The sequence below is a fragment of the Batrachochytrium dendrobatidis genome (genome assembly GCF_000203795.2).
Source record: "Batrachochytrium dendrobatidis JAM81 unplaced genomic scaffold BATDEscaffold_10, whole genome shotgun sequence".
In the NCBI taxonomy this organism is placed as follows: Eukaryota; Fungi; Chytridiomycota; class Chytridiomycetes; order Rhizophydiales; genus Batrachochytrium; species Batrachochytrium dendrobatidis.
Genome location: NW_006281108.1, coordinates 399,099 through 423,912, shown reverse-complemented (window position 1 = coordinate 423,912; position 24,814 = coordinate 399,099). Strand labels below are relative to the sequence as shown.

Sequence of the window (24,814 nt, the reverse complement as noted above, 5' to 3'; positions counted from 1 at the left end):
TCAGTTTGTCCAATGTATATAGTTTTTGTTGAAATTGAGTCCCGAGTAGCGGGATGATTTTAACAAATAAAAGTATTTACTAGTGTTGATGAGATGTGTTTTGAGCAGTCTTTTGATTGACATCCTAGGTTTGATGTGTTGCTTGTCGGTGAATTAAAAAACAACGACTTGGCAATAGGTGTCGAATTTTTGCTTGACCTTGTCTGCCAAGTCGTCAATGCCGATACAGTTCTTGATGGGGATTTTGGCGGATGTACTTTTATTGTGCTTGATCCATAGATTCAATACTTTTTTAGGTGTAGAATAGTAGCGTAGACAATGTGATATTGTTACAATAGCACAAGGAAACAGTTTACTTGAGGAAAGTGACATGCAAATCGGTACAATGTGCTCATCATATAACTAAAAGGTTGGAAAAAAAGAAAAAGAAATAACAAATTTATTGAGATTTATTTAGTTTTGAATATGATTTATTTTTCTTTCAGCTGATTTTAGTCGACATTCTCATCCAAGAAAAACGGTGCCATTAGATGCTCTTGATATACTACTAGTATTGTATGCGTAGTAATATATAGCAGACACTCGATACCATTTTCTCGATAAAGACAGTTAAATTGACTCGAAACTTTAATTTGGACATTGTGATATTCAATGTTCAGATCGAGTTTGATTGTAATGCGACCATTGTCTTGACTTGACACGACCATATCAAACTTGTATGCACGACTGAGTTGATTACATAACCATTAAATAACCACTCAAACACTGTCAGATCATGTCACATTGTGTATACACACATGTTCAGATTCCATTCGGAATGTTGGTCAATACAATTCGATTATTGCTGAGTTGCAGACCATCATTATAAAACGGCAGTCATCTACCAGACTCGAAGCTTTCCATCACACTACTCGATACAATGCTGATTACTCTAGAATGCGTTATATTTGCGTTACAGGCGGTTGCTGCAGTTCGACTTGCATTAGAATCACCAATTGGAATTGACAGTCAGTCAAACAATAGGCTATCAAAACGATCACCCGTTGAGTTGGGTCATGATGCTGATCAATGTTTCACAATTAAAGTCAATGTTGATGGAGTTGATGTATGTATCATGTCATTTATTGTAGTTTGATATCAATTTGTACCACGTTGAATCAATCTCACACTTGTTTAAAATAGTTGGGTTTACAAGTCGATTCATCATTTTCCGATATAGTTGTACCACTTTCTAGTTCAAGCAACGATGTAGGTTTGACTCCGCAACACACTCCAAGTGGGCAACCCGTTACTATAAATTACAAAGGCAAAGAGTATAGAGGAATTAGTTCCGACGCAGCTGTGACGATTCCGGGTACTGGGATAACTGACATTGATTTACCTGTACTAGCAATCCAAAAACAATCGCCAGATCTAGTTGGCATTGGTGGAAAACTCAAGCAAGGAGTATTTGGGTTTGCCTATTTCTCGTTGTCAAAGCATCATCCACCAACCACTGCAATGGATATTTTGTACAATTATGGTGTTATTCCTAATAACGAGATTGGCATTCAACTATGTCCGTATGAAATGACTTCAAAAAGTTTCATCAATATAGGAAATACGGACGTAGCTGAAAAATGTGGAACGGATGGAAGGAGTATTGCATGGGTAAATTCACCGACAAACGATTATTTTACTGTCAACATCAAGAGTGTACTAGTCAATGGCAAACAAGTGGATCTACCCGAGGAATTTCAGCAAGTTGTGGAAAATGGACGTGCTTTGTATTCATATCTACATACATGCTTTATGTATATGCGTTTTCCTCAAGCAGTCGTGGATGTGCTGATCAATGATATCCTTAATAGTGGTGCGATCACTATCAAGAATACTATGATTAGTAGCAAGCTCGGCAAAATAATAATTAAAAAGAAGCTACAGAACAACCATCTAATGACTAAATCCAAGTATAATATCGATTGGGTCAAGCTGCCGACAATTACAATTACAGTGTTTGCTCAAACTCCTGTAACTGATGACAACCACGATTCCGTTGTAACGATCAAACTGGGTCCCAAAGACTATTTACGAAGCTATAATTCTAAAGATTGTAAATATTTGACAATTGTATGCAATATGTGTTGTTTGATTAACCTGACTGATATACCTGCTGAATTATAGTCCTGTTTGCTGTACAAGCTGGTCCAAATGACAATGCAGTTCTTGGTACATCATTTATGGCCCGACTTATAGTCACATTTGATCGAACACATAAACGCATTGGATTTGGTTCTGGATGTGGATGCGAAGTCTCGACTGATGGATATCCTATTATTTCAAACGGTTATCGAGTGATCTGGTCACCATCACAGTAAGTTGTTTGATATTGATGTGTGCATGTGTTGATTGATACTGATCATGAATTTGATGCATATTGTTAGATTTCCTGAACAACCAAGTACTTCAATTCCAGATGGCAGATCTACTCTCAGGAGATCGTTTTCGCGACTTGGTAGTATTCGTCGTGGTAGTAAGCATTCAAAGCCTAATTATGAGAAATTTGATGGATAAACAGATATATAGCAATAAAACTGGTTATTGTTGCATGGATGATGTACGTCAGGACTTTCGGTGTTAATAATCATCAACTACAACGATCAAGTAGTTGTACCTGAAAACACTCACCACACTGTCAAAAGTCACAAACAGACTCTCAATAAACTCGACTGAATACAATTCATTAATGACAAACTGATACTATATGTATATTTAATGTGGTGTGTCCATGTTTGATTGTGTGATATGTTCAAGCCGTTCGTGTATTGGATCAGTCCAGTGTGTATCGTAGTTGTTTGGTACACGATGATCACGCATACTATTGTATTGGTAATACATGGTATTGATTGAATATACATGATCCAAGTGTATCAATCATTGTATGCATTGTTTGAATCCATCACTGTATATCTGGATGATCATGTCGATACTGGATGCGCGATATCAACAGTTGCAATATGGTATACTGCTGCAAATATCATGATTATTACATTCCATTGGTGTGTGATCATATTGCACCAATCGACCAGTATACGATCACTGAATACATCAACATGTGCATAATGACCATATTGTTGGCATTGCATATTCAACATGTGATACTTGACACACTACACAGTTGACACTGCAACTGATGTGTGTAATCAGTCAGGCTATTGATGCAACCATTTTGACACCACAATCAACGAGTCAAACCAGTCAAATTGGTTGGATCTGATATCGACACACATGACTATTGTTGGTATTGGTGTTGTATGTGTCAATATGACATGTCAAGCAATATCATATCGACACGATACACACATACATGTACTTCCAATATCAAATATCAAATGGTAATCATATTGTATCATATCGTATTTTATTCAAATAAAAACACAATCGAGTCAGTCAAAACCAGTTCAGATTAGCAATCAAATCAAACGGGTGATTCATCTGAATCTTCAGAACTGGGTGGACTCAAAAATGATTTGCGCTCATTCTTGGATTTGGAAGTTTTCCATAAACGAGAACGAGAATGGGATTTGGAAGCTCTTTGTGTACTGGATGATGCTTGAGTGTGTTGAACTGTAGACGCTTCGCTTGGTGATGATGGACTTTTATGATGTTGTGATTGGTTCTGGGTTCCACTAGTAGAGGCTTGCTCGGATTTTGGCTGTTTGTTTAGTTGGAGAATAAGAGATTGGTAGATACCTTCAACAAAATTGCGATTTGATTTCAGAAATTCGATTCGAGAATCCAGTGATGCTGCATTCGGATCATTTTGGAACAGGAGCTCTGCAAGTTTTTTTCTGGCTAAACGAAGCGACCAATCAGCGTAACAAAAATCTTTATCGAGTTTCAGACGCTCTTCTTGAATGCTGAAGAATTTTTCGTTCCCTTCTCTAATCTTCAGCATTTTTTTTTCTTTCTCTTCTTGATACTCTGGATCATCCTTGTTGTTCAGATATTTTATGAACAGCTTGTAATTCTCTTCACTTAGGCGCTTTGACAATTTTTCTTGATTGAGCTCTTCAGATTTGGCCGAGTCACGCGCTTTCTTTATCTCTTCATATTCTTGATCCGCTTCTAGATATTCTCCAAACAACTCCACATCATCCTTTGAAAGTTTACTAAGATCAACTGAAGGTGTAACTTGTGCACTGGGAGTGACGGTTGAAGTGCTAGCTTCAGCACTTGTAGTTGCACTGGGATTGACTGGTTTGGCTGTAGTAACCGAGCAAGCAAACAGGATCGATGCCAATACTGTGACTGCGAGTTTCATTGTATTGGTTTGGTTTGGTTGAGCAGGTTGTAATGATTGGTATTGAACAAGCAAGGCTGGATCGTATTTATATCGGCTATTGAACGGATAATATTAAAAGCATATTGGATGACCGTCCTAAGGGATTGGCTTTATTGTCAGGGTTGATGGTGATTTGACATCAATATCCAACTTTGAAGGGATATCCATTTATATAACAACCGCAATATTGATTGAACCGCAACTTGACTATGCATTCGAGTATCGTATAGCTTATTGTGTATTCCACCCTTATCCACCCTAAAAAGGGTCAGTGTGCCAAAATATGAACAAATGCATGTTTAAACAAAACTATATGCAACTGAGCTGATATTCAGTTGTTGAATGGTCATCAATATGTGTTGTGGTTGGCATGGTTCAAACATGTCGTGGTTTGGTGATATTCTGCATTCAACTCGACACGATCAATCATCACTGCATATTACTCGGTAATTCAATCAATCAACTGAATCAATACAATGCAGTTCATGTTGAAACCACAATGTCACATTGGTGATCAATGACTTGCAACCGTTGTGTTGGCATTTCATGTTGTAGATATATCAATATCGATTGTCACTATAGTTGTATCAACCACATATCATGATCATATGTCATGGTTGACTCGTATTCTGGATTGATACACTCATTCCACTCCACTCCATTGTATTCCATTGCATCACTCGAACACAAACATCGTATGACTTGTTGATTGCTAATACCCATATTGATCGAATACACACTACATGACACATGTCAGATTAGCGTATACATTCCACTATATAGCACATCATGTTGCTGATACCACGCATTGTGATTCAACAGTCAATCTGTATTCGAGTTCGACTACAATTGATCGTGTCAATCATAATATACACGACCAATTGTAGTCGAGTTGATGCGACTGAATAGAGTCCGAGTCATCATGTTCATATCAAACTATTGTAAACCATGACAAGTCTATTGCACAACTCCACTCGTGTTGATTACAACATGCTATTCAGAAATGTATCATATTGTCCTGTAATGACTGTACATGATTTTACATGGTTGTTTGGAACCAGTAGCTACGTTGATTGATATCCACAATATGATCCAATAGTCGTCCAGATTGTGTGTTGTATTTGGTGTGTTGGGTGATGATATCAACCTGTAGTCAAGGTTTGACTATCTGAGCATGTCGGTGACTTTTTACCAACTGTGTGCAACTCGATGTCCAATATCGAGTCATGTCATTGATGAATTGATTGGTTCAATTCATCAGTGGGTTTGCTGGATTCATGTGGTGTGCAGCATTTTCAAGAGTATGTTGAATCTGTTGCAGTATTGGAACTTTGTAAACGGATCAACATACTAACCTGACCATGATTGTGGTGGTTATTGCAGTCGAGTCGCAAAGCTTATTCTGGCAATCATTGATGGTTTGGACAATCGTTTGAATAATCGTTTGGATGTCAGGTTACGGTATCCTGATTGACAACTCGACTCGGATACAACTTTGATTTGAACAATTACTGATCAATGGATTGGTCAATGAACTAGGAATCAATCAACACATTGACAGATTTGGCATTCCAAATGGAAACAACGACAATCCAGTTGTAATCCATATTGAGCCTTGAATTCAAACAGTCGTGAATCAAATCATTAATAAACTACAAAAACAGTCCAATATGACAACTCGCATTTATCCACAACTCGATATGTGATGTTCAAATGTCTAATATTCAGACTGTGCTGATTGCAATTGTGGTTGTAATTGTGGTTGTGTGTAAATATCAATCCAATACTCGATTCAATACTTGATTCAACTTGAGCATGTCCAGTTTTGTAGTAATCCATTTGATCACATTGACAGAATCAAGCAATGATCTGATTCAACAACACCAAATGATGCATCCATATCACTTGTATCAATCAATTGTACACAATCAGTCAATATAATCAACAATCACTGTCAAGATTGGCATGATTGATTCAATTTATTCGATCCATTTGATTGCATAGATCTGACTGGCATTGCAACTCATTGTTGTATAAATTACAACCTCACAATTCACCGCCAACGATCAAGATTATACACCCGCTCATATATGTCCTTGTTGTATGCCTTTATGATTCGAGTTCGGTCACTTGTCAATTCATCTTGATAGCGTTTGGCTTTAGCTGGTGATTGAACACCTTGAATATACTGCGTGGCATCATTCCACAGTTCAGGCGGTATGGGTGTCTTGTCAAGACTCGAGTTGTACCATTGTGGTTGTTGTGGAGCCACATGTGCAGTCGAAACAATCCGACGAGATGGATTCACTACAAAAAATGTCAGAATCTTGCAGTGTCCTGGTTGAGTTGGATCTGCAAGTTCAAATGATTGTTCTTTGTGTTGATATCGATTGGGATAAACTACACATCGACCATTTGATACTTCAAGCGATCCTATATACTGATTGCGTCGTGATTCTCGATTAATAATGCCATACACATCTTTCCAATACATCTCAGATGCTATTTGATATTCAAAATCGACAGCCTCGCGGAAATCGAGTTTGGGTGTGGTGATATTTTCCACGTCGTAGTAATACAGTCCAGTTGCAACAATCGATTCGTTAATTGGACCTTCAATGTGCCAGTTTCCCTCGTCGTATTTAGGTTTGGATGGTGTCAGTTGAATGTTGGTGAGTTTGACAATGACTTGCAGATTACGACCACGCAGTGACACTGGCTCTGCTGATTCATAATTGGATTCAAAATTTTCCGGAAGTGTTGGTACATACACGGGACGAATGACTCGAGTGTCTGGTTCCATACCACCACGATATGACTGACTTGACGGTTCATATCCCTTTGTGCCATTGCGAATATTAATATACTTGAACATTGGATCCATCGTTCTGAACAGACTTTCAAACATTGGGACAAAACATTTAAATATTTTGGCAATGCATTTGTACATGTCTCGATGCCATATCGGATTCAGATTGTTGATGTATGAGTTGATGGTCACACTGTCATCCTGTTCGACACGGAATTCACTCGGAAGACATTGAGACTTGAGTGATATAAACTCGGAATTGCCTTCAATGATGGGCATATCTGAAACAAGTCGAGTCGATAGCAATATATCGCATGGTACCATTGTGGTGTATTTGAGTCGTATATCCAGTGGTGCAATCATCGTTTGTCCATATACAACACTGTACATTGATGCATCAATCAGATTGTGCACCATTTGACCAGTGTTGTGATTTGATCCATGTTCAAGATCCGATACATTTGTCATCAATCGCGTGTATACATTGTCAGGTATGCCGTTGTCCAGTATATACGTCAGTTCAACAGGTCCTGGGACAATTGTGCCAAATCCATCACTGCCATTACAAACAAGCTGTTTGACAAAAAACCCGAGTTGTTCCAATGCAAGATTAAATGTTGATGGTGATATATTCCGATCGAGTGAGTCAGCCTTCCATTGCTCCACAATATGCTGGTTTGTGATATCGATCCACCACATGGGTTTGCAAAGTATACATTGCAGATACTGGATATACTGCATCTCGACAAGTGTGCGTGCCTTTCCATGTGTATATCCGGCCATTCCAGATTTCATATCAATTTCGGCATTGTCGTTGTATGGCTGAATGTCCGAACTAGCAACATTAACCCGATGCTGGAAATACATTTCAATGGTCTGTTCAGCAACCCTTTTGTTTCTGTAGTCAGCAGTATCCGATTGTACAATAGCCATTAGACTTTCAAATATCCTGCCTTGATCCAACTCGGTACATATTGAACTGTCTGGATGATTGTCGGCAAAATCAACAAGTGTCTTGATTAGTTTTACAATACCATTATAATCATACAGATCTATACTTCTACGTGAAATAATAGTGTTGAGTTGCTGCACAATTCCATATTCTTGAAACGCCTTGATCATCTCGGCCTTGTTTTTAGATTTCTCAATCATGTTGTTGACATATCCAAACAGGTACAAAAAGCCACCCATATTGAGATTACACATCGATATAGTCAATTGCTCAAAAATCAACGATCGTACAAGCGATACAGGAAAGTAACGTGTATTGGACGCAACTCTTCCTGCTATTTCGATCATGTGTGGCTTTAGTACAGAGCTGCCGGTCCATCTGATATATAAATTGCTAAGTGTTTGGATCAACCCCGATCTTATAAACTCGGCTGAAACTATTTCACAACCTGCATGTTTGCATAAACTCCGAATAGCAACAATGCTTTCATAAATCACTTTTTGATCGACACTCCTGTATTCATGTCATATCAATCCAACCATGTCAAATTTACCAATTGTGATGACTGGACACACATTCATGCATAACACCACATACCTGAGCGTATTGACTACTGCTGGAATGATGCCACATTCCACTGCTTTTACTGGGTCATGACGATAAATATTACAAAATATGGTTTTGAGCCTACTGATAAAACCAGCAGCAACTGAACCATTGTATGATTCCAGTCGTGAAACGAGTCTTGACAACACGATGCCAAACTAATGATATTGTTCAATGTCAAGTATACAATCAGATCAACATGACATGACAAGACACTGTCTAAACTGATCCAATATTGTATCATTGTAAACATACATTTTCATCGTCAATATTATGGCAAACTTCCAAGAACAGGTCAATTGCCAATTCGAGCACTTCTTGATCGGACTCGTGAACAATAATCTCAACCATTGGCTTGATGTCAAATCCATTCTCTTCACTCCAGCGTCTATAACTGAGCAACTCTGTACATGCGTTTAGCGTCTATATGCATATTGACACTAGATGAGTTGAATGACAATCATTTAATCAATATCAATCATGACTTGCCGCCATTTTGACTTGACGGCTTGGTGATTGCATGAGTTGTACAATTTGGTTGCTTAATCGATGTGATATTTTGAACTGATCATCATAGTGTACAATACTCAAAAATACTTTAGTAAACTCCATTACTTTGACCTACACAACACATGTTGATTAGTTTAGTCATGAACAATCCATTATTGTTACAATATATGAATACCTGTAAACTGGGTCGATTATACTCCAAATACTTGGTTATGATATCTTGCAGTTCAATACTCTGTAAGCGCTGCAGTGCATCTGTAGACCCTACCATTTCAAACCAACACAAAGTCAGCAACAGTTTGAATTCATCAATAATCCAATTGCTATTAAACTTACTGCGATTCTGATTGTACAGCTCCAGTATCAATACAAGCAGTCTGTCCCATATTTCATCAGCCTTGTATAGTTGAGCATCCGTTGTTAATAGTTTCAAATCTTCCAGGTGTTTGATCAACTCTTTCATGATATCATTCGACCGCATGTTTGATAAAATTAGTAAAGTTGAATTTTGATCAAATTTTGATTTGATAATTTCATTCATGCGAATGTCCAACAATTGCCAACAATTGTTCATGTTTGGATTGTTGTAAAACACACAAACGAGTTGTTCCATTTTAGTATTGTTTTAATCAGTTTGTTGTAACAAAATTGGATTGTTATCAAACATGCATTTAGAAATACTGTAAATTAATATTCTGAATGTGATTGTTGTAGATTTGGTTCAATAAACAAACTAGTTTACTACAACACATGGTAATGGATTACTAAACATCATCATAAATCAGATGGAATCAAATGGACTAGAATGAGATCAATGACAATCGCATTACAAATAGTGTGTTGTGATTAAACCATCGAGTATTTCCAAATACAAACTTGAATGAAAAGTCTTGCCACAATACTGATCAACTGTATTACTGTTTACACTGTGGTATTATTGATGTATTGGAATATTTGGTGTTCAGATACACAATGATAATGGTAGTACAACTCATGGCAGTTGTACAAACCAAACGTGATTAAAGCCAATAATAATGTCAGACAAGATTGGATAATGAATTGGCGTGTAAATCATCAACATTGACCAAGATTGATTGAAATGGTGAGATTGAGTTGGATGGTGATAAATACAACAAATGAGTGTACAGAGTTATATTTACAACATCGACAGTTAAACGCAATACATGAATGTGAGTTCAAACTTGTTGATTGTACAATGTATGATTACTAAGAGTGCACAAAGTGTAGATTCAACATTATAGTCTGATTGTGTGTCATATGATCGTTGTTGTTGTATATCAAACAAGTAGTCAATGTGTAGTAGCAGCCAACTGAACATGTAACTATTGTATATTGCAACACAGAATACAGTCATTGCACAATGAATACAAGTGATCCATTTCACATGAATACGACTAAAGGGAGCGTCTACAAGGCTACACAACACCCTTGAAGGACGTGTTTCTCAAAACACTTGGCAAAGGGTTGTAAAAGCATCATCAGATTGGTCAATATAATATTATGACTAGGAAGCAGCATGTTGTTTAGTTTGATAGTAAACCACTACAAGCAATCAAGTAACTCTGTGTAGTCGGTCAACCTAAAAGGGTTGGTCTACTATACAAAAGTATAAATACAATACATTCAGTTTTATACTCGACATCAGTCTCGACACTCTGTTTTTGTATTAATCGTTTAGACTTGTCAGCTCAATGAAATTCATCGACATTTTATTCTTACTGACCGCGGCAGCAACTGCTAATGCAATACTGATCCCAACTGATAACAATGGTTCACCCAAAGCATCAGACACTTCCAGTCAAGTGTCTGGTTCAACCAATGAGCCCAATCCAGTTACTTCCAATGAATACCAGCAAGAACCAATGGATTTGAGTACTCACAACCAAAACCAACAGCAGCCAATGGATTTAAGTCTTCCTAACCGAATCCAGCAACAGCCAATGGATCAACCCAATACAAATACTCCTAGTCAAAACCACCGACCGACTGTGATTGTAGCTGGTCCAAATATATCCAAACAAGGCCGGAAACGCCCAATCGATGTAATCGATTTAACCACTTCTGACAAAGATCAACAAGATCCAACTGATGTAGCTGGTCCGAGTACTTCCAAACAAGGTCGGAAACAACCAATTGATCAGCCCAGTCCAAGTACTTCCAGTCAAATCCAACAACATCCAATGAACCAACCTAGTCCAAACACTTCTGGAAGATATTGGAAACTCATGATGAATGAAATCAGTTCAAGGACTCCAGAAGACTGGCAAAAAACGATTGATGCAGTCGTTTCAAAAAATTATGACCAAGACCAGCAACAACCAATTGATCGAGCCGGTCCAAGCACTTCCAGTCAATACCAACAACAACCAATGACCCATGGCAACTCTGCCAATGCTGGCTCAAATCAAGCGACTGGATTAAACAAAAAGTTTCAGAGAACCTTGGATGGTATGATAAAAAGACTTGTGTTGTTTAAAAAAATGGCAAAACAAAAACACCAAGAATATTATACATATGCAAATATTAGATTGGGACAACAGTCAGCGTTATCAAGAGGGGAAGAAATATCTGAATCAAGACACACCCTAGAAGTTGAGGACCAATTGAAACAAGAGTTTAGAAAGCTAAGCACAAAAGCATCCAGTATCAGACAAGACTTGAAAAGGTTTATGAGAAAGCATAGTTTGAAATTTGAAGAACCAGAATCAGATTCAGATTGATGATGGTATCGATGAATTTGATTTTGAATAAATTTAAGCTTTCTGGTATGTGTTGATATTTGTCGAGTATTGTGAATGAGCCAATAACCGTATTATTGATTGCATACTGTATGTTTGTGTATACTGTGTTTGGTATTACATCAACAGTTACTGGGTTGTTGATTGATACATTGGCATGGTTTGTTACATATACATCAATGACATGATAACAACCAGTGTTGATTGTAACTATCAGTCAGACTTACCATCACTTGTCAGTTGCATGGTTGCATGATACCATCAACTGACCATGTCGTGTATTGTACAACAAACGGAGCAATACACCTGTTCAAAGTCGGATGTAGATTATGCCATCAACAGTCTCGATATTGGTCAATTAGTGTTGTGTCAGTTTGCAGTGTAATGTATGCAATGTTTACTCAGCATGGTGTAGTATTAACAGCAGTATTGATGTAAATGGACCACTAAATAACAGTGTTGATGTGTGAAATAAACAGTTGGTTGCTACTACACATTGACTACTTGTTTGATATACAACAACCATCATATGACACAATCAGATTATAGTATTGAATCTATACTTTGTGCACATTTGGTAACCATACATTGTACAATCAACAAGTTTGAACACAGATTCATGTATTACAACTCAAATATCAAACTCGACTGTTTTCGACCAAACTCATGATTGTTGTATCCTAAAACTTTCAGATATACTCACACCCTAGTTCAAGCCAACAAAAAACCCACGTCTCAGTAATGCAACTTATTTCAATCATCAAAATGAGCACCAAAACCAAAGAATTAGCGAGTTTAAAAGACAAATATTGTTCAGTCAATGCGATGCGAATTGCCATTTCATGACTGTTTATGGTACAATTTGACACCCTTTTCTAGTGTTTCAGTTTGCAAGAACACAACAGCAACTCAGAGCAACTGGCTAGACTAAGAATGTCAGTCATACTAACATCTTGTGTTGGACATTAACATTCCGACGCGTCCGAGTTTGCCGACTTGTTTTAACTTTTTGGACCAAGCGGGACAGACTGGAGTTGTCTTTTACTAAACCAACTTAGTGCTACTTTGGCTTGAGAGTTTCTTAAAGTATTTGCAAGAAACAGCAGGTTTTGTATTGGCAAGAATCAATTTGGACATTCAATTGGCGCTTCACTTGATAAAGTTCAAATTTCGACTTTGCAACGACTTGCACTCCCACCATTTAGGCCATCTGTAGAGACTGAGATATAGTCTTTAATTGTATCAACGATATTCAGTTTAGACTCCAATCTGTCCTTGAAACTCTACTGACAAACTTTAGTGTATTCCCTTTTGTAAGTGCAACGGATTCCTTCAAGACTGGTTCCAGCCTTTATTCAGCTACTGTCATTTGCTGTAAATAGCTATCAGGAAGCTTCTTATCAACTGTGCAGGTCTTGTCCTTGACTGTCATCACCACTTGTGTTTCTGGCTCGACTCACCCTTGCAAGCCCATTTAAAACCATCGAGATCATCCCTTCAATCGCTCTGTCTAGACTTGTATTCTGTATGGCCTCCGACTGGTTGAACGCTTCCCTCAAGAAGTTTTACTTTAACCAGCAAAAGTGTCACTCCATCTCTGAGCTAGCAAGGGATTTCGACCGTCAAGTGTAAGATTCTGGCATGGCTGTTCGTATGTAGATTGTCATCTTTTTCTCATGTGCTGTTGTATTAGAATCAACTACCTTATAGTGATTGATCGACTCTACAAACTATTCCCAAAGAACAAACACACATTTACAATCGTCTGCGATATTATTGAAAGTACATTAGGCTACAATATGGATGTTGAAAGAGCATCGCTTTTTGACCACTCGTTTGGAATCTTTGATGCACTGCGAGATATGCTGATGATGGCCTTGCCCATTATGGCCAATCGGTCAAAACATGAGTCTTGTTTACCTGCCGAGCACAATTTCTTGTGGGGTTTGTTCTATCGCAATCTAAGTATGGGTCTAAGTGGAGATTCCAACCGAGTGTTACGCCCTTCAGATCAAGTTTTTGATGAGTGCATCTCTGATTTAGATATGACAGAGTCTGGCTCGCCATCCTACCCACAGCTACAGTCAACATTCAAAATATTGCCACAAAAATCTCCAATCGCATTGCCATCCATGCAGTCACGCTTTACAAATGCTCCAAAGACTCCAACCGTCATGATCCGAGTAGAAAGCATGCACCAGAATCAGTCTGATTCGTCTACAGTATACCCTTCAAAACCTCCACGTTTGGCATCGTTTTCTTCCAAACCCGATACTGCACCACTAGAAGATATTGGATTGTTAGAAAGAGATTCTGTAGAGGCATTGTTGTCGATATGGTCTTGCGCTTTATCTACCAACGAGACTATGGTTCAAAAATTAACTCCTCGTATTTGCCATTACAATGCGTCGGCTGATCATACTGCAAAGTGTAGTCATACATCTCAAAAATTCAAGGCTGCTTGTGGTGGTAAACATGGCACTTTGAAGCATGGAAATGCTGCAGGAGGTAGCAATCTTGCTCGCAATAGTGCAAAAGAGCTGTCTACTGCCAAATCAAGCAAGACAAAAAAAGCCATTGGAAAGCGCGCAGTAATTGTTTTGAAACCTCCATCATTGGTATCCGAGTCATCTACTCAAAACTCTACCAATGCTAGTTCCATAGAGCATTGTTCATTATCAAGTGTGGATAAAGAGTCGTTTCTGACTGAAAAAACTGCACATCGTGCAGTTTTTGTCTGTTCCCTTGCACAGCATACCCCAGCTAGTACACATGCAATGATCCAGCCAGTTTCTATACCAAAAATATCTAAAGATACCAATTTAATCAATTATGATTTTCCAAGACAAGTTCCAAAAAAATCAATTCACGTCAACACCTCTGCTTTACAGATGGATAGTGGCGTAGATATGTCGGCCATTTGCTTCAACTCTGCGTCGGATAACACTGCTAAATCTGATGGTTTTAGCCCTGGATCTACCACCAGCAGCATTGCTATTACTGACGGAGAAAAAACTACCACCACACCATCAGTCACTACCCCAAATACTCCAACCGATACTACGCATATCAATGGTGCTCATGGTCACTTTTCTCGAGCCATGAGCACCGGAAAATGGCCTACCAAATCGTGTCCGCAGTTAGAATCAGACTCGCCTTCTGATTACGCAAGAGAAATTCTCTGCTATATTGTGAAATCGTTCAAATCTCAGCCAGAATATATTGATATCTTTGCGCTAATTTCATCATCTGTTGCTCCAGCTACCGATAGCAATGGTTCTGCAAACAATCCAACTGCAGTTTTGGATCACTATTTAGATCGTATCGAGAAAGCTCAATTCAAAACTATTGGTACATTTTATACCGAGCTGATGGCTGATCTGGAGCGAATAGAAATCGCTGTTTTGATGCAGCCTGAAGAAGAAAGAACCTATCTTTTGGCTGCTTTACACAAACTCAGGACATTTCACTCAAAGTCTTGGGTACACTATTTTCCGAGCACGGTTGGAGGTCGTGGATCAAGAAGAAAACTGATGGCTTCTTCTTTAGCTACTGCTGATACGAGTCATTCTACTTCACCCACCACATCCAATTTTGCCACAGATTTCAGCTTTGATGGTATTATTCCGCACAGCTCAAAGAAAACAGATATATTTGGAAAACGCTCCAAACGATCTACAGTTGAAACAGCAATGAGGCCATCAAAGCGATTGTCATTATCACTGTGATGTTTACTTGTATCTTATTGAACATTTTTTAAATGGTGCTGTCAAGGACTTTACAGACTATTTCTAGTCTTTCACTTGTCACAATGGTATCTTCGTACTTTGTATATATATTGTTTTTTCATTTTACACGACTTCGCATCTCAACTCCCTTATCTTTTGGATCGTTTCTATTCTACTTGCTGGTTTGATCTCTATTAGTATTTCCCTATTATATCAAAGTATTTGAATAAATCTAGAGCTGTTTTCTGCGATACTCTTCATATTCTGCATGGCTGATTAATTTTGAATACTAAAAACCAATCTTGAAATAGTTGAAAAGCACATTCATTTCACATGCACGCATCTGCATCAAATCAAATTCCGGTTGGCATGCTTCAATCCTTCACCCTTGATATCCAAAGACAATTGTTGATTGATTTCGCTCAACCGCGATCGCAAAGAATCCATATTACCCAGCTGTCCTTTGAGTTTTTTGATCTCCGACGCAACACTTTCTACCAACGACTTGGTCGTGCCAATCTTTTCCAATGCCCACATCTTTTGTGTTGCCCCTTCACCTATACGCAGTAGATATGGGTGATATTTGAATAACGAGGGTCGATGAGATATCGTAATAAGCGTCATACCAGCCTCTTTTGCAGAGGTATAGAGGAGAGATTCGACGTCGTTAGACACGGCTGATGTCGCCTCGTCCAAAATTGCAAATTTGGGTTTGTGGTAAAACAGTCGAGCAAGTTGAATACGCTGCTTTTCTCCTGCAAAAGACATCCAAAATTATTTACAGGTGTATTCATGGCAGTGAAAATTAGAATGCAATAAACCATGTATCCTAAAACTCACCTCCAGAAAACACATCTTTCCACTCCTTGACTGCATCCAGTCCACCTTCACGCGTCGGAATGTAATCCAAGTATACAATTTTGAGAATGTCTTGCAATTCGGCATCTGTTCGTCCTGTATGCTGCATATCTTTGTATGAATGCGGATAAATAATCTGATCACGCAACGTGCCAATTGCAAGATAGGGTCGTTGTGGGATGTACATGATTGAGGTAAGCTCAGGCAAGGGTCGTACAATGGTACCAGCAAAATGAGGCCAAATGCCAGCCAACACGCGCATGATACTGGATTTTCCAGCACCATTGGGTCCAGTAATCATCAAATGACTTTCAGGCATAATATTTAGTGTGAGGTTCTCCACCAAGACTGTATCTCCATAAGGTGTAACAATCGGCGTATGACTAAATGAAATTCCCGCTAAGAAATATAAAACAGTCAAATCTTAGTCTTGTCTCACATTCAACCATTACCAGATGTGTTACCTTTTTCTTTATACTCCACAATGCCGTTGCACTGTTCAATCGAGTATGGCGAATTGTTGGTTGTTTCTGGTCGCACAAATTTGTTTTTATTTAGGTCCTCGAGAACACGGATCATATTGTAGACGCGGTATGTGTATCCAGCAAGCTCAGACAGCTCCTTGTACGAGTACATAATACGGCCACCTGCATCTGCAAGAGATACCATGAGTCTAAAATTTAAAATGTGAGTCTTGGTAATGGCCAGGTATTGAAGAGCTAAAAGTGGAGCAGTTTGAACACCATACATTCCAGCATAGCCTATCCTACCTTTTGTTGGTAATAAAACCCTGGGTTCTATTACCAGTAAACAAACTATCTGACTTGACTACTCCTGAAATCTCGAGTTCTCCCTCCACTTCCCCGCATTCGGAAATCTTTATCTCATCCATCAAAGCCTGCTCCTCTCTCCGAGTTCGGTCGCCAGCCATGTTAGGGAAAAACACTGGAATACTAGCAATAATCAATCCTATAGCCGACCAGCTGTACTTGATAAGGAAATCTTCAAACATATTGTACACAATCCGAATACGGTATATATCGTTGATATGCTTGATCAGATTTGAATAGGTCCTGTCCAAAATAGATTTTTCAAGGTCTTCGCCATTGTAAAATGCAATTTCTTCTGCATTAGTGATGAGACGAGAATGGGCACTGCGGAAATCACCCTATGTGTTCAGAACCCATTAGTAACTATTAGATTGTATATTGTGGAACATGCAGTGCTATATCATAACAGATTGCCATACTTCAAGCCTAGCTTCTTCTGCGGCCATTTTACCAAACGGCGGAGTCACGGCTCGTAAAATCACGGCAGTAATGACATAATTGAGTGCCAATCCCCACATTCCATTCATGCCAATACTTCGAGCAAGTTGGTAGTTGAAGATAATGATATCCAATAACGGCTTTCCTACATTGGAATAAAGACTTGCAGATGCAATACAGAACCTGTTGATATCCGTAGTAATCAACCTATTACAATTTGAATTGAAAAAGTCAATCACGACAGTCTAAAACCTATAAACTAGATAAATTCCTGCCATGGCAGTTTAAAGCATCTACTTTACTGATCAGCACCCTGAATACGGTTATCCAAATTAATAGCTTTGTAGTAAGTGTTGTTGCTCATATACAGCGAGTGGACGTGTCGGGTCAATTTGGACCTCAATGAAACAGCAAACTTGGACTGAAGATATTTGATCTAAAATTTGGCGTTTTCCAAGTAGTAAGATTGCCATTCAAATTACAAACAGATGAATCTCTTGATGCTATATCATGAAATGACTCACCATACTATTTGTGAATGTGGCAGGAATAGAAATTGCCATAAAAAACCCTAACCCTTTCAAAAATGATTTTCCATCGGCAGCAACCTAAAGAATGAAAGCTTAATTGTTGGGCTTGAACAGTTGTTTTGTAGAGAAATAAAAATACCATATTCTTGACAAGTCGACCTTCAATTCGAGCAACAATCACAGTCAGATGAGTTCGTAGCACCAGAAAGAATGTATGCAGCATAATAATAAGTACAGTAGAGGATCTCCAAGAAGGAATGCATATTTTAAGAATATGCACGAGCTGCTTAAAAAAACGACCATCAACAGCCACCTAAGCAACAAAGTTGATTGGAGAATATAAAGCGATACATGTAAGTTGAATAGAAACCGGCAGTTATTCGCGATGGCTGGCCAGCATGAAATGCAAAAACTCAATTGCACAATAGCAAAAACGATGAAAAGATTACCTTGACACTCTTGTCCACTTTAAACGAGCCATCAGCAGTATCGACATGCTGATGAGCCATTTCTTTTATCCGAGACTGTTTAGCTTTGGCAGCATAATGCCGTTGAAGCAAGATTGCTCCAGCAGCTGACGCAGCAACCAGAGAAAGAATTCGTTTCCGGTCACTAGATGGCAGCATACAAGAATTAGACAAATTGTAGAAACAATGACACTGTTCAGTAACAGTATAGTATAGTCATGACTATACATTGAAGTCAAACCTACAGTGTTGCTGATAGCATTTGATTCATTTTAGCTACTATGAATGACTGAGATTTAACTCGTAACACAGGGAATGAATTAAACTAGTACGTGACAAGTTGCTACGAACGACTGAGTTGGATCTATACTCTTGTCTGGTAGATCCAAGTGGTTCGAGTACTTTGGCAGAGTCGATTGGCTCGAGTGTTTTGTTCTGACTGCAAGTGATCGTGTTCGCTCTTTCAATGCTTTAAAATGGCTTTAGAACACTCGGCTGCTTAGCCATACATCTATCCTAACCATGCTCGCACGGATCATTCGTTCTAGCACCTCTTCTCGCTCTGTCTCATTTGGAATGCTGGGACGCTCTGTCTCCATTCCTGCCACTCTATCACGGCCTCATATTAGACCTGTCTCGGCTACTCTCTCTACCTGGTCCAATGTCCCTATGGGTAAATATATACTATGGATGCTCAGTCATTAAGCATCTCCATACTGAAAACCGTGCTATTTTATTCAACTTATTTTAATTTGTTTATTAGGTCCTCCCGATGCTATTCTGGGAGTAACTGAGGCCTTCAAGGCAGATACCAACCCCAAAAAAATGAATCTGGGTGTAGGCGCTTACCGTGACGACAGGAATATGCCATATGTGCTCCCCTCTGTTCTTCTGGTACTGTCTATTTGCTATTAATTTATTTGTACAGAATTGATGGGCCATACATGTTTCTACTAATAAATGGCTTTGCTATTTTCTGGTATGAAATGTAAGCCAGATTCTACTGATCTTTATAGCACGTCTAACTTTAAATTCCTCATCTGCCTGCTCTACTTGTTCGAATTAAATAGGCTGATGAAAAAATCTTTAAAATAGCCATGAATAAAGAGTATCTTGGAATTTCCGGTGATGCCGAGTTCAACCAACTATCTGCCGAACTTGCTTATGGAAAAGATTGCAAGTCACTCAAGGATGGCTTGGTAAATCTAATTTGACATCATTATTTGCTGATCTACATATGGACCCGCATTCTTTTGGTGTGCGTACAGTACTGTATCGGGTTGGTCACAAATCTATATTTATGATTTAATATCTCTAAAATATAGATCTCCACTGCTCAATCCATTTCTGGCACTGGTGCACTTCGTATTGGAGGCATTTTCCTTAGCCGCTATTTTCAGGGTGCAGGTGGCAAAAAGATTTACATTCCCAACCCCAGGTGAGTAAGTAGCTTGACTATATATATTTCTGGAAACTTATAATTGTATGTTTGCTCCATCTTTATACTCAGCTGGGGAAACCATACACCCATATTCAAGGACTCTGGTCTTGAAGTTGGTCAGTATCGCTACTTTGACAAATCCACAAATGGTCTTGATTTCAAGGGCATGTGCGAAGATCTCAACGTATGTGTCGTCAATTCATACCATGTGTTGTATTTGACTCGTAATAACTGGATCAATTTTTGCTTGTTCTTTACCCATCTTTTAGAAAATCCCCAGCGGATCTATAGTTCTTTTTCATGCCTGTGCGCACAATCCCACAGGTGTCGATCCTTCTCAGGAACAATGGATAGAACTTGGAAAGATTGCCAAGGCCAAAAATATTACCCCTTTCTTTGACATGGCTTATCAAGGCTTTGCATCCGGCGACACTAACGTAGATGCTTTTGCCGTTCGCCACTTTGTTGCTCAAGGTCACAAGATTCTGCTTGCTCAATCCTTTTCCAAAAACATGGGTCTCTATGGTGAACGTGTTGGTCTTTTCTCTGTTATTTCCGACTCTGCGGAAGAAGCCAAGCGTGTTGATTCCCAAATCAAAATCATCATTCGTCCTCTTTATTCTAATCCACCTTTGAGTGGACCTCGTATTGTCAATGAGATTCTCAAAAATCCCAAACTCAGCAAGCAATGGTACACATGGCTTGATGAATTTTTATAAAATGCGAGCTGTTGATTTGCATCGAGTTTGACTAAAATGTGTATTTATATAGGAGAGGCGAAGTCAAGGGAATGGCAGATCGTATTATTTCTATGCGTGCTCAGCTTCGTGGACACCTTGAGGACACATTTAAATCCAAGCACTCGTGGGCTCACGTCACTTCTCAGATTGGCATGTTTTGTTTTTCTGGAATGACACCCGAGCAAGTCGATCGCATTCGCAAGGACTACTCTGTGTACCTAACTCGTGATGGTCGTATCTCCATTGCAGGCATCACAAGTGGTAACGTTAAATACCTTGCCGAGGCTATTCATGAGGTTACGAAATAAATCGATAAACTCGACACTATTGCCAGTTGACAAGAATTGCAATGTTTGGTGCTGCATATTGATCTACAATAAAATCGAATCAAACTGCACGTGATTGTTGGTGATGAGTTTCAAGTGTTTTAAACTCGGCTTTTTTTTAATACAAGGTCAAGTCAACAAGGTTGTTGAGCTGATATTAAGCCATGACACTATGTAGAAACCTGCGACTAGTGGGTGCTCTTGTTAATACAACTACTGGAGTTTCTCTTGTACAAAGCACAGTGCATATGCGTATACATGCATTTAGCAGCGTGTCTAATACCAGCCAGTTGAATGCTACAACTCAGTCCTCTTGGTGGGCTGGACTGGCCTCATGGTCCACCAAACGTTCCGACTCATTGCACCATCGTCATATGAATCGATTTGTATTACCTTCTGAGATGGATCAAGCTGAACTAGAACTCTCTCATATGTCTTCTGGCTTTAGAATTTTACCTCCATTGCATGATTTTGGTCGTCTAAACACTTATTCCAACCTGCTTCAACAGAGTTCTGCTATTGACGATAAAAATCCACCAACTCATCCAATCACTACTACTCAGCATCATACTCTACCACCTTCTATACTATCCAAGAGTATTTTTCCTGCCAACACTTTTTCACGCCATTTACCAGTATCTAATATCAGTGTCACTCCACATGCATATGCATCTGGTCTTTTCAACCCAATGACACCCTTTGAAACCCATCAACATACAAACCACACAAATGGTCATGATTCGTCACAGTTTTACAAATCTTCTGTTTCTCACCATAAATACGACTTGGATATATTCTATCTTAATGCTGGAAAAGCTACGCAGGTTATTCGAGACGAGCTTCCCTATTTTTTTGAGCAGGGTCTTACCCATCCAGAGATATACGCTGACGATATTGTATTTACTGATCCCCATTATTCCCATTTTTCAAGTCAAGGAATCAAATATTATCGATCGGTTGCTGAATTTGTGCGCATGTCGGCCAAATGCTGTTTTGAAGAAACGTCATTTGAGATCATGAGCATTCGACAAGTACATTCAAGCGACTACAACACGTTGACTAGACCAAATGGACATTCCAATGACGATACGGGTGGTTTATCTGACGGAAACTCTGCTCCAGACTCTACTTTTCCCAACCATGATCGACCCTCGTCTCCTGATACTGCAACCACATATCTTCACAAAGAGCTGGACTCATCTCAAGTTCGCTTGATTGTGAAGTGGTCATTTGAAGGTCGTCCACGATTACTGAATCTTGTCAATGTAACAAAGGTTGAATACCAAGGAGTGTTTGAGTATTTATTTGATTCAAAAGGTCGAATATGTGAGCATCGTCTGGTGGGTATTTATCCTGCACCACATATTTTAGGCGCACTCAAATGGTTTAGAAAACCGGCTGTCGGAGTAGCTTGATTTGCCGCATACTAACTTTTGGAACCCACACTCGCTAATATTCCTCTTCAAACTATGCAATGTCAATTGATGGTTAAAATAAATTTATTAAACATTGGATGGAGAAATGGGTCGAGTTTAAGCAGACATCTTGTCAAGAACAATCTCTAAAATATTATCACTGCTGCCAATTGTTGCAGAAAGACTGCTGAGATCGGCATTGTCTGGAAGCTGAATAGACTTTGAGAATTCACCAGGAGTCTTGATATGAGTTAGTCTGCTTACTTCATCTACTTGCACATCCAGCATGCCTTGAGTCACACCGTCAGGGATTTGCATTCGGTAAATATACGCAGTATCTGTTTCTTGAGCTGCTTCTTGGACTGGGTGTTTATTCTGTGATATTGAGAGTAACGTGGGTTCCAAGTGATCGATCGACGTCCATTCAGATGGAGGTGATTGAGCCAGTTGGTCACTGGGTTGATCCACTGGTTGATCCACTGATGGATCTGGTTGAAGGAGTGACGTTTCAGCATCAGGTTCTTTGTCAATCTCCATTGAAGCAGCAGTTTCATTGTGTTCGTCACCAGCAGACTCACTGTTCAAATGACTATCAACATTGTCTAGTTGTGTGGTTGTTTCTACATGCACAGGCTCAACTGTATCGCTTTTACCAGCTGGTTCGCGATCGACAATATTGATACGGATTAAGTTGGAGACTGGAGTCGCTTCTGTTTTGGACTTGATTTTATGATCAGGTCGTACTTGTGGATGTTTCTGCTTTGTCGAGTCACCGAGAATCTCATGCAGTAGATCCCACACATCCAGGCGAGCAGAGTCAGTTACGTCACGATCGGTTTCAAACAAGTCCTGAAATAGTGGAGAGTCGGATATGCTAGCACGCTGCGACTGAGGTCGAGAACGAAATACTTGCTGCCGCTGCTTGCGTGGTCGTCGGACTGGTTGCTGGTGACGAATGGCTGGAGCAGAACCATCAGTAATGTAGATGGGCTGTAGACCGGGTGTTTGAGATGGAGCTCTACAGTTTCTGCAATATCTGATGGGATAGTCGGACACAAACGCAGAATCGTCCTGGTCAGAGTCATCTTGTTGGACCAGGCGATAGATTGGTGGTTCGTAGTAAACAGACTGAGGAAAAGTAGCAAATCGAAGCATGTTGTTTCAGTATTTGATTGATCAAGTTTGTTGTTGGGTTGCATGGTGAATGTTGCAGTTATTTATAGACTCATGAATGCCATTCAATGCAAACATTTAAGCTTCTAGAAATTTCTGGACAGCAACCGAAACTTCCATTTGCATGAAGCAGACGCGTTGCTCAGACACTGAAAGTCATGGCAAGCATTGGATGAATTCTAGCAAATTCCAGTGGATTCATGAAGCTGATCTGCAGAGGTTTACAGGTATTTGCGAGTATAAAAGTGGAGGATTGTCCCGTTCACTTTTCATCAATACATTCTAGTCGATAATCAAACATGATCTGCATCAACCCTCATCAAATAATCCATCACCCAATGCTCGTCCCTATGCGGGAAAGGTCAAACGAGTCTGCTGTTGAACGGCTCTTGTTCTATCGCCAGCCTACCTCCAACTACCACATGCCCTACGCCATGTATGCGCTCTGTCCAGATACTCGGGAAAAACAAGAAACATCCCAAAAAGATGATGCCAGCCAAATACTCGAGGACATTCTGGCCCTGAAAACTCAAAAGTTTACCACAAAGGAGACAGTTGAAACCCAAAAGACTGATTCGACTCTAGCTTCTCAGAAAACAGTCCAGGCACCACAATCAAACCACAAAATCACATACCAAATACCAATTCCAGAGCCAATCACCAGGGATGAGCTGGAACTTGATTTGGACGCTTCCCGCCGTATGCTGATACTCAAGGGGAACCATGACAGCGAGAATTTCTCCACGTCCTTTACTCGCCAGTTCCATATCTCCGACTCGGCAGATATATCCAAACTAAGTGCTTCCTTTGCTGATCATTTGCTACATGTTGAATTTGAAAGGCTGGAAGAAGTCACTAGTGACCCCAATGTACAACGTATTTCTATTGAATAAAATGATTAAACAGTA

At 39.3% G+C, this 24,814-nt stretch overlaps 12 protein-coding genes across 12 annotated transcripts; 6 read left to right on the top strand and 6 right to left on the bottom strand.

Moving 5' to 3' along the window:
* Positions 1–919: 919 nt before the first annotated feature.
* Positions 920–2,553, top strand: BATDEDRAFT_90577 (uncharacterized protein; the record flags this gene model as incomplete). The annotated part of the gene is made up of 4 exons (XM_006680874.1): positions 920–1,105; positions 1,183–2,092; positions 2,164–2,353; positions 2,424–2,553. The coding sequence occupies 4 exons, from the start codon at positions 920–922 to the stop codon at positions 2,551–2,553; spliced, it is 1,416 nt and encodes a 471-aa protein (XP_006680937.1).
* Positions 2,554–3,457: 904 nt separating this feature from the next.
* On the bottom strand, positions 3,458–4,303 carry BATDEDRAFT_26545 (uncharacterized protein; the record flags this gene model as incomplete). The annotated part of the gene is made up of 1 exon (XM_006680634.1): positions 3,458–4,303. One exon carries the CDS (start codon positions 4,301–4,303, stop codon positions 3,458–3,460), a length of 846 nt encoding a protein of 281 aa, XP_006680697.1.
* A 2,074-nt stretch (positions 4,304–6,377) lies between these two features.
* BATDEDRAFT_13160 (uncharacterized protein) lies at positions 6,378–7,412 on the bottom strand (the record flags this gene model as incomplete). Its single annotated transcript, XM_006680577.1, has 1 exon — positions 6,378–7,412. One exon carries the CDS (start codon positions 7,410–7,412, stop codon positions 6,378–6,380), a length of 1,035 nt encoding a protein of 344 aa, XP_006680640.1.
* A 214-nt stretch (positions 7,413–7,626) lies between these two features.
* BATDEDRAFT_32126 (uncharacterized protein) lies at positions 7,627–8,249 on the bottom strand (the record flags this gene model as incomplete). The annotated part of the gene is made up of 1 exon (XM_006680699.1): positions 7,627–8,249. A coding segment is annotated over exon 1 (205 nt), but the record flags the coding sequence as incomplete, so codon positions are not given.
* A 502-nt stretch (positions 8,250–8,751) lies between these two features.
* BATDEDRAFT_90670 (uncharacterized protein) lies at positions 8,752–9,664 on the bottom strand (the record flags this gene model as incomplete). The annotated part of the gene is made up of 5 exons (XM_006680797.1): positions 8,752–8,772; positions 8,947–9,114; positions 9,289–9,312; positions 9,377–9,465; positions 9,538–9,664. The coding sequence occupies 5 exons, from the start codon at positions 9,662–9,664 to the stop codon at positions 8,752–8,754; spliced, it is 429 nt and encodes a 142-aa protein (XP_006680860.1).
* Positions 9,665–10,913: 1,249 nt separating this feature from the next.
* BATDEDRAFT_90578 (uncharacterized protein) lies at positions 10,914–11,811 on the top strand (the record flags this gene model as incomplete). Its single annotated transcript, XM_006680873.1, has 2 exons — positions 10,914–11,670; positions 11,750–11,811. 2 exons carry the CDS (start codon positions 10,914–10,916, stop codon positions 11,809–11,811), a joined length of 819 nt encoding a protein of 272 aa, XP_006680936.1.
* A 1,676-nt stretch (positions 11,812–13,487) lies between these two features.
* Positions 13,488–15,688, top strand: BATDEDRAFT_26543 (uncharacterized protein; the record flags this gene model as incomplete). The annotated part of the gene is made up of 2 exons (XM_006680633.1): positions 13,488–13,588; positions 13,654–15,688. 2 exons carry the CDS (start codon positions 13,488–13,490, stop codon positions 15,686–15,688), a joined length of 2,136 nt encoding a protein of 711 aa, XP_006680696.1.
* Positions 15,689–16,036: 348 nt separating this feature from the next.
* On the bottom strand, positions 16,037–18,970 carry BATDEDRAFT_90669 (uncharacterized protein; the record flags this gene model as incomplete). Its single annotated transcript, XM_006680796.1, has 9 exons — positions 16,037–16,443; positions 16,529–16,945; positions 17,011–17,219; positions 17,317–17,714; positions 17,796–18,021; positions 18,117–18,250; positions 18,339–18,422; positions 18,484–18,657; positions 18,794–18,970. 9 exons carry the CDS (start codon positions 18,968–18,970, stop codon positions 16,037–16,039), a joined length of 2,226 nt encoding a protein of 741 aa, XP_006680859.1.
* A 369-nt stretch (positions 18,971–19,339) lies between these two features.
* On the top strand, positions 19,340–21,389 carry BATDEDRAFT_37247 (uncharacterized protein). The gene is made up of 7 exons (XM_006680747.1): positions 19,340–19,484; positions 19,575–19,705; positions 19,882–20,010; positions 20,137–20,249; positions 20,322–20,436; positions 20,522–20,943; positions 21,024–21,389. Exons 1-7 carry the CDS (start codon positions 19,388–19,390, stop codon positions 21,298–21,300), a joined length of 1,284 nt encoding a protein of 427 aa, XP_006680810.1. The 5' UTR covers positions 19,340–19,387; the 3' UTR covers positions 21,301–21,389.
* Positions 21,390–21,482: 93 nt separating this feature from the next.
* Positions 21,483–22,733, top strand: BATDEDRAFT_90422 (uncharacterized protein; the record flags this gene model as incomplete). Its single annotated transcript, XM_006680872.1, has 1 exon — positions 21,483–22,733. One exon carries the CDS (start codon positions 21,483–21,485, stop codon positions 22,731–22,733), a length of 1,251 nt encoding a protein of 416 aa, XP_006680935.1.
* A 61-nt stretch (positions 22,734–22,794) lies between these two features.
* Positions 22,795–23,914, bottom strand: BATDEDRAFT_33524 (uncharacterized protein). Its single transcript, XM_006680707.1, has one exon. It carries the CDS (start codon positions 23,886–23,888, stop codon positions 22,851–22,853), a length of 1,038 nt encoding a protein of 345 aa, XP_006680770.1. The 5' UTR covers positions 23,889–23,914; the 3' UTR covers positions 22,795–22,850.
* Positions 23,915–24,328: 414 nt separating this feature from the next.
* On the top strand, positions 24,329–24,799 carry BATDEDRAFT_26538 (uncharacterized protein; the record flags this gene model as incomplete). Its single annotated transcript, XM_006680632.1, has 1 exon — positions 24,329–24,799. The coding sequence occupies one exon, from the start codon at positions 24,329–24,331 to the stop codon at positions 24,797–24,799; it is 471 nt and encodes a 156-aa protein (XP_006680695.1).
* Between the last annotated feature and the right edge of the window lie 15 nt (positions 24,800–24,814).

What these genes read in the sequence shown, in the direction of transcription:
- BATDEDRAFT_33524 (XM_006680707.1), bottom strand. Translation starts at nt 23,888, where the DNA reads ATGCTTCGATTTGCTACTTTTCCTCAGTCTGTTTACTACGAACCACCA.
- BATDEDRAFT_37247 (XM_006680747.1), top strand. Translation starts at nt 19,388, where the DNA reads ATGCTGGGACGCTCTGTCTCCATTCCTGCCACTCTATCACGGCCTCAT. An exon ending in CTGGTCCAATGTCCCTATGG is followed by an intron (nt 19,485 to 19,574) that starts GTAAATATATAC and finishes TTTGTTTATTAG; the next exon opens with GTCCTCCCGATGCTATTCTG. An exon ending in AGTCACTCAAGGATGGCTTG is followed by an intron (nt 20,011 to 20,136) that starts GTAAATCTAATT and finishes TCTAAAATATAG; the next exon opens with ATCTCCACTGCTCAATCCAT.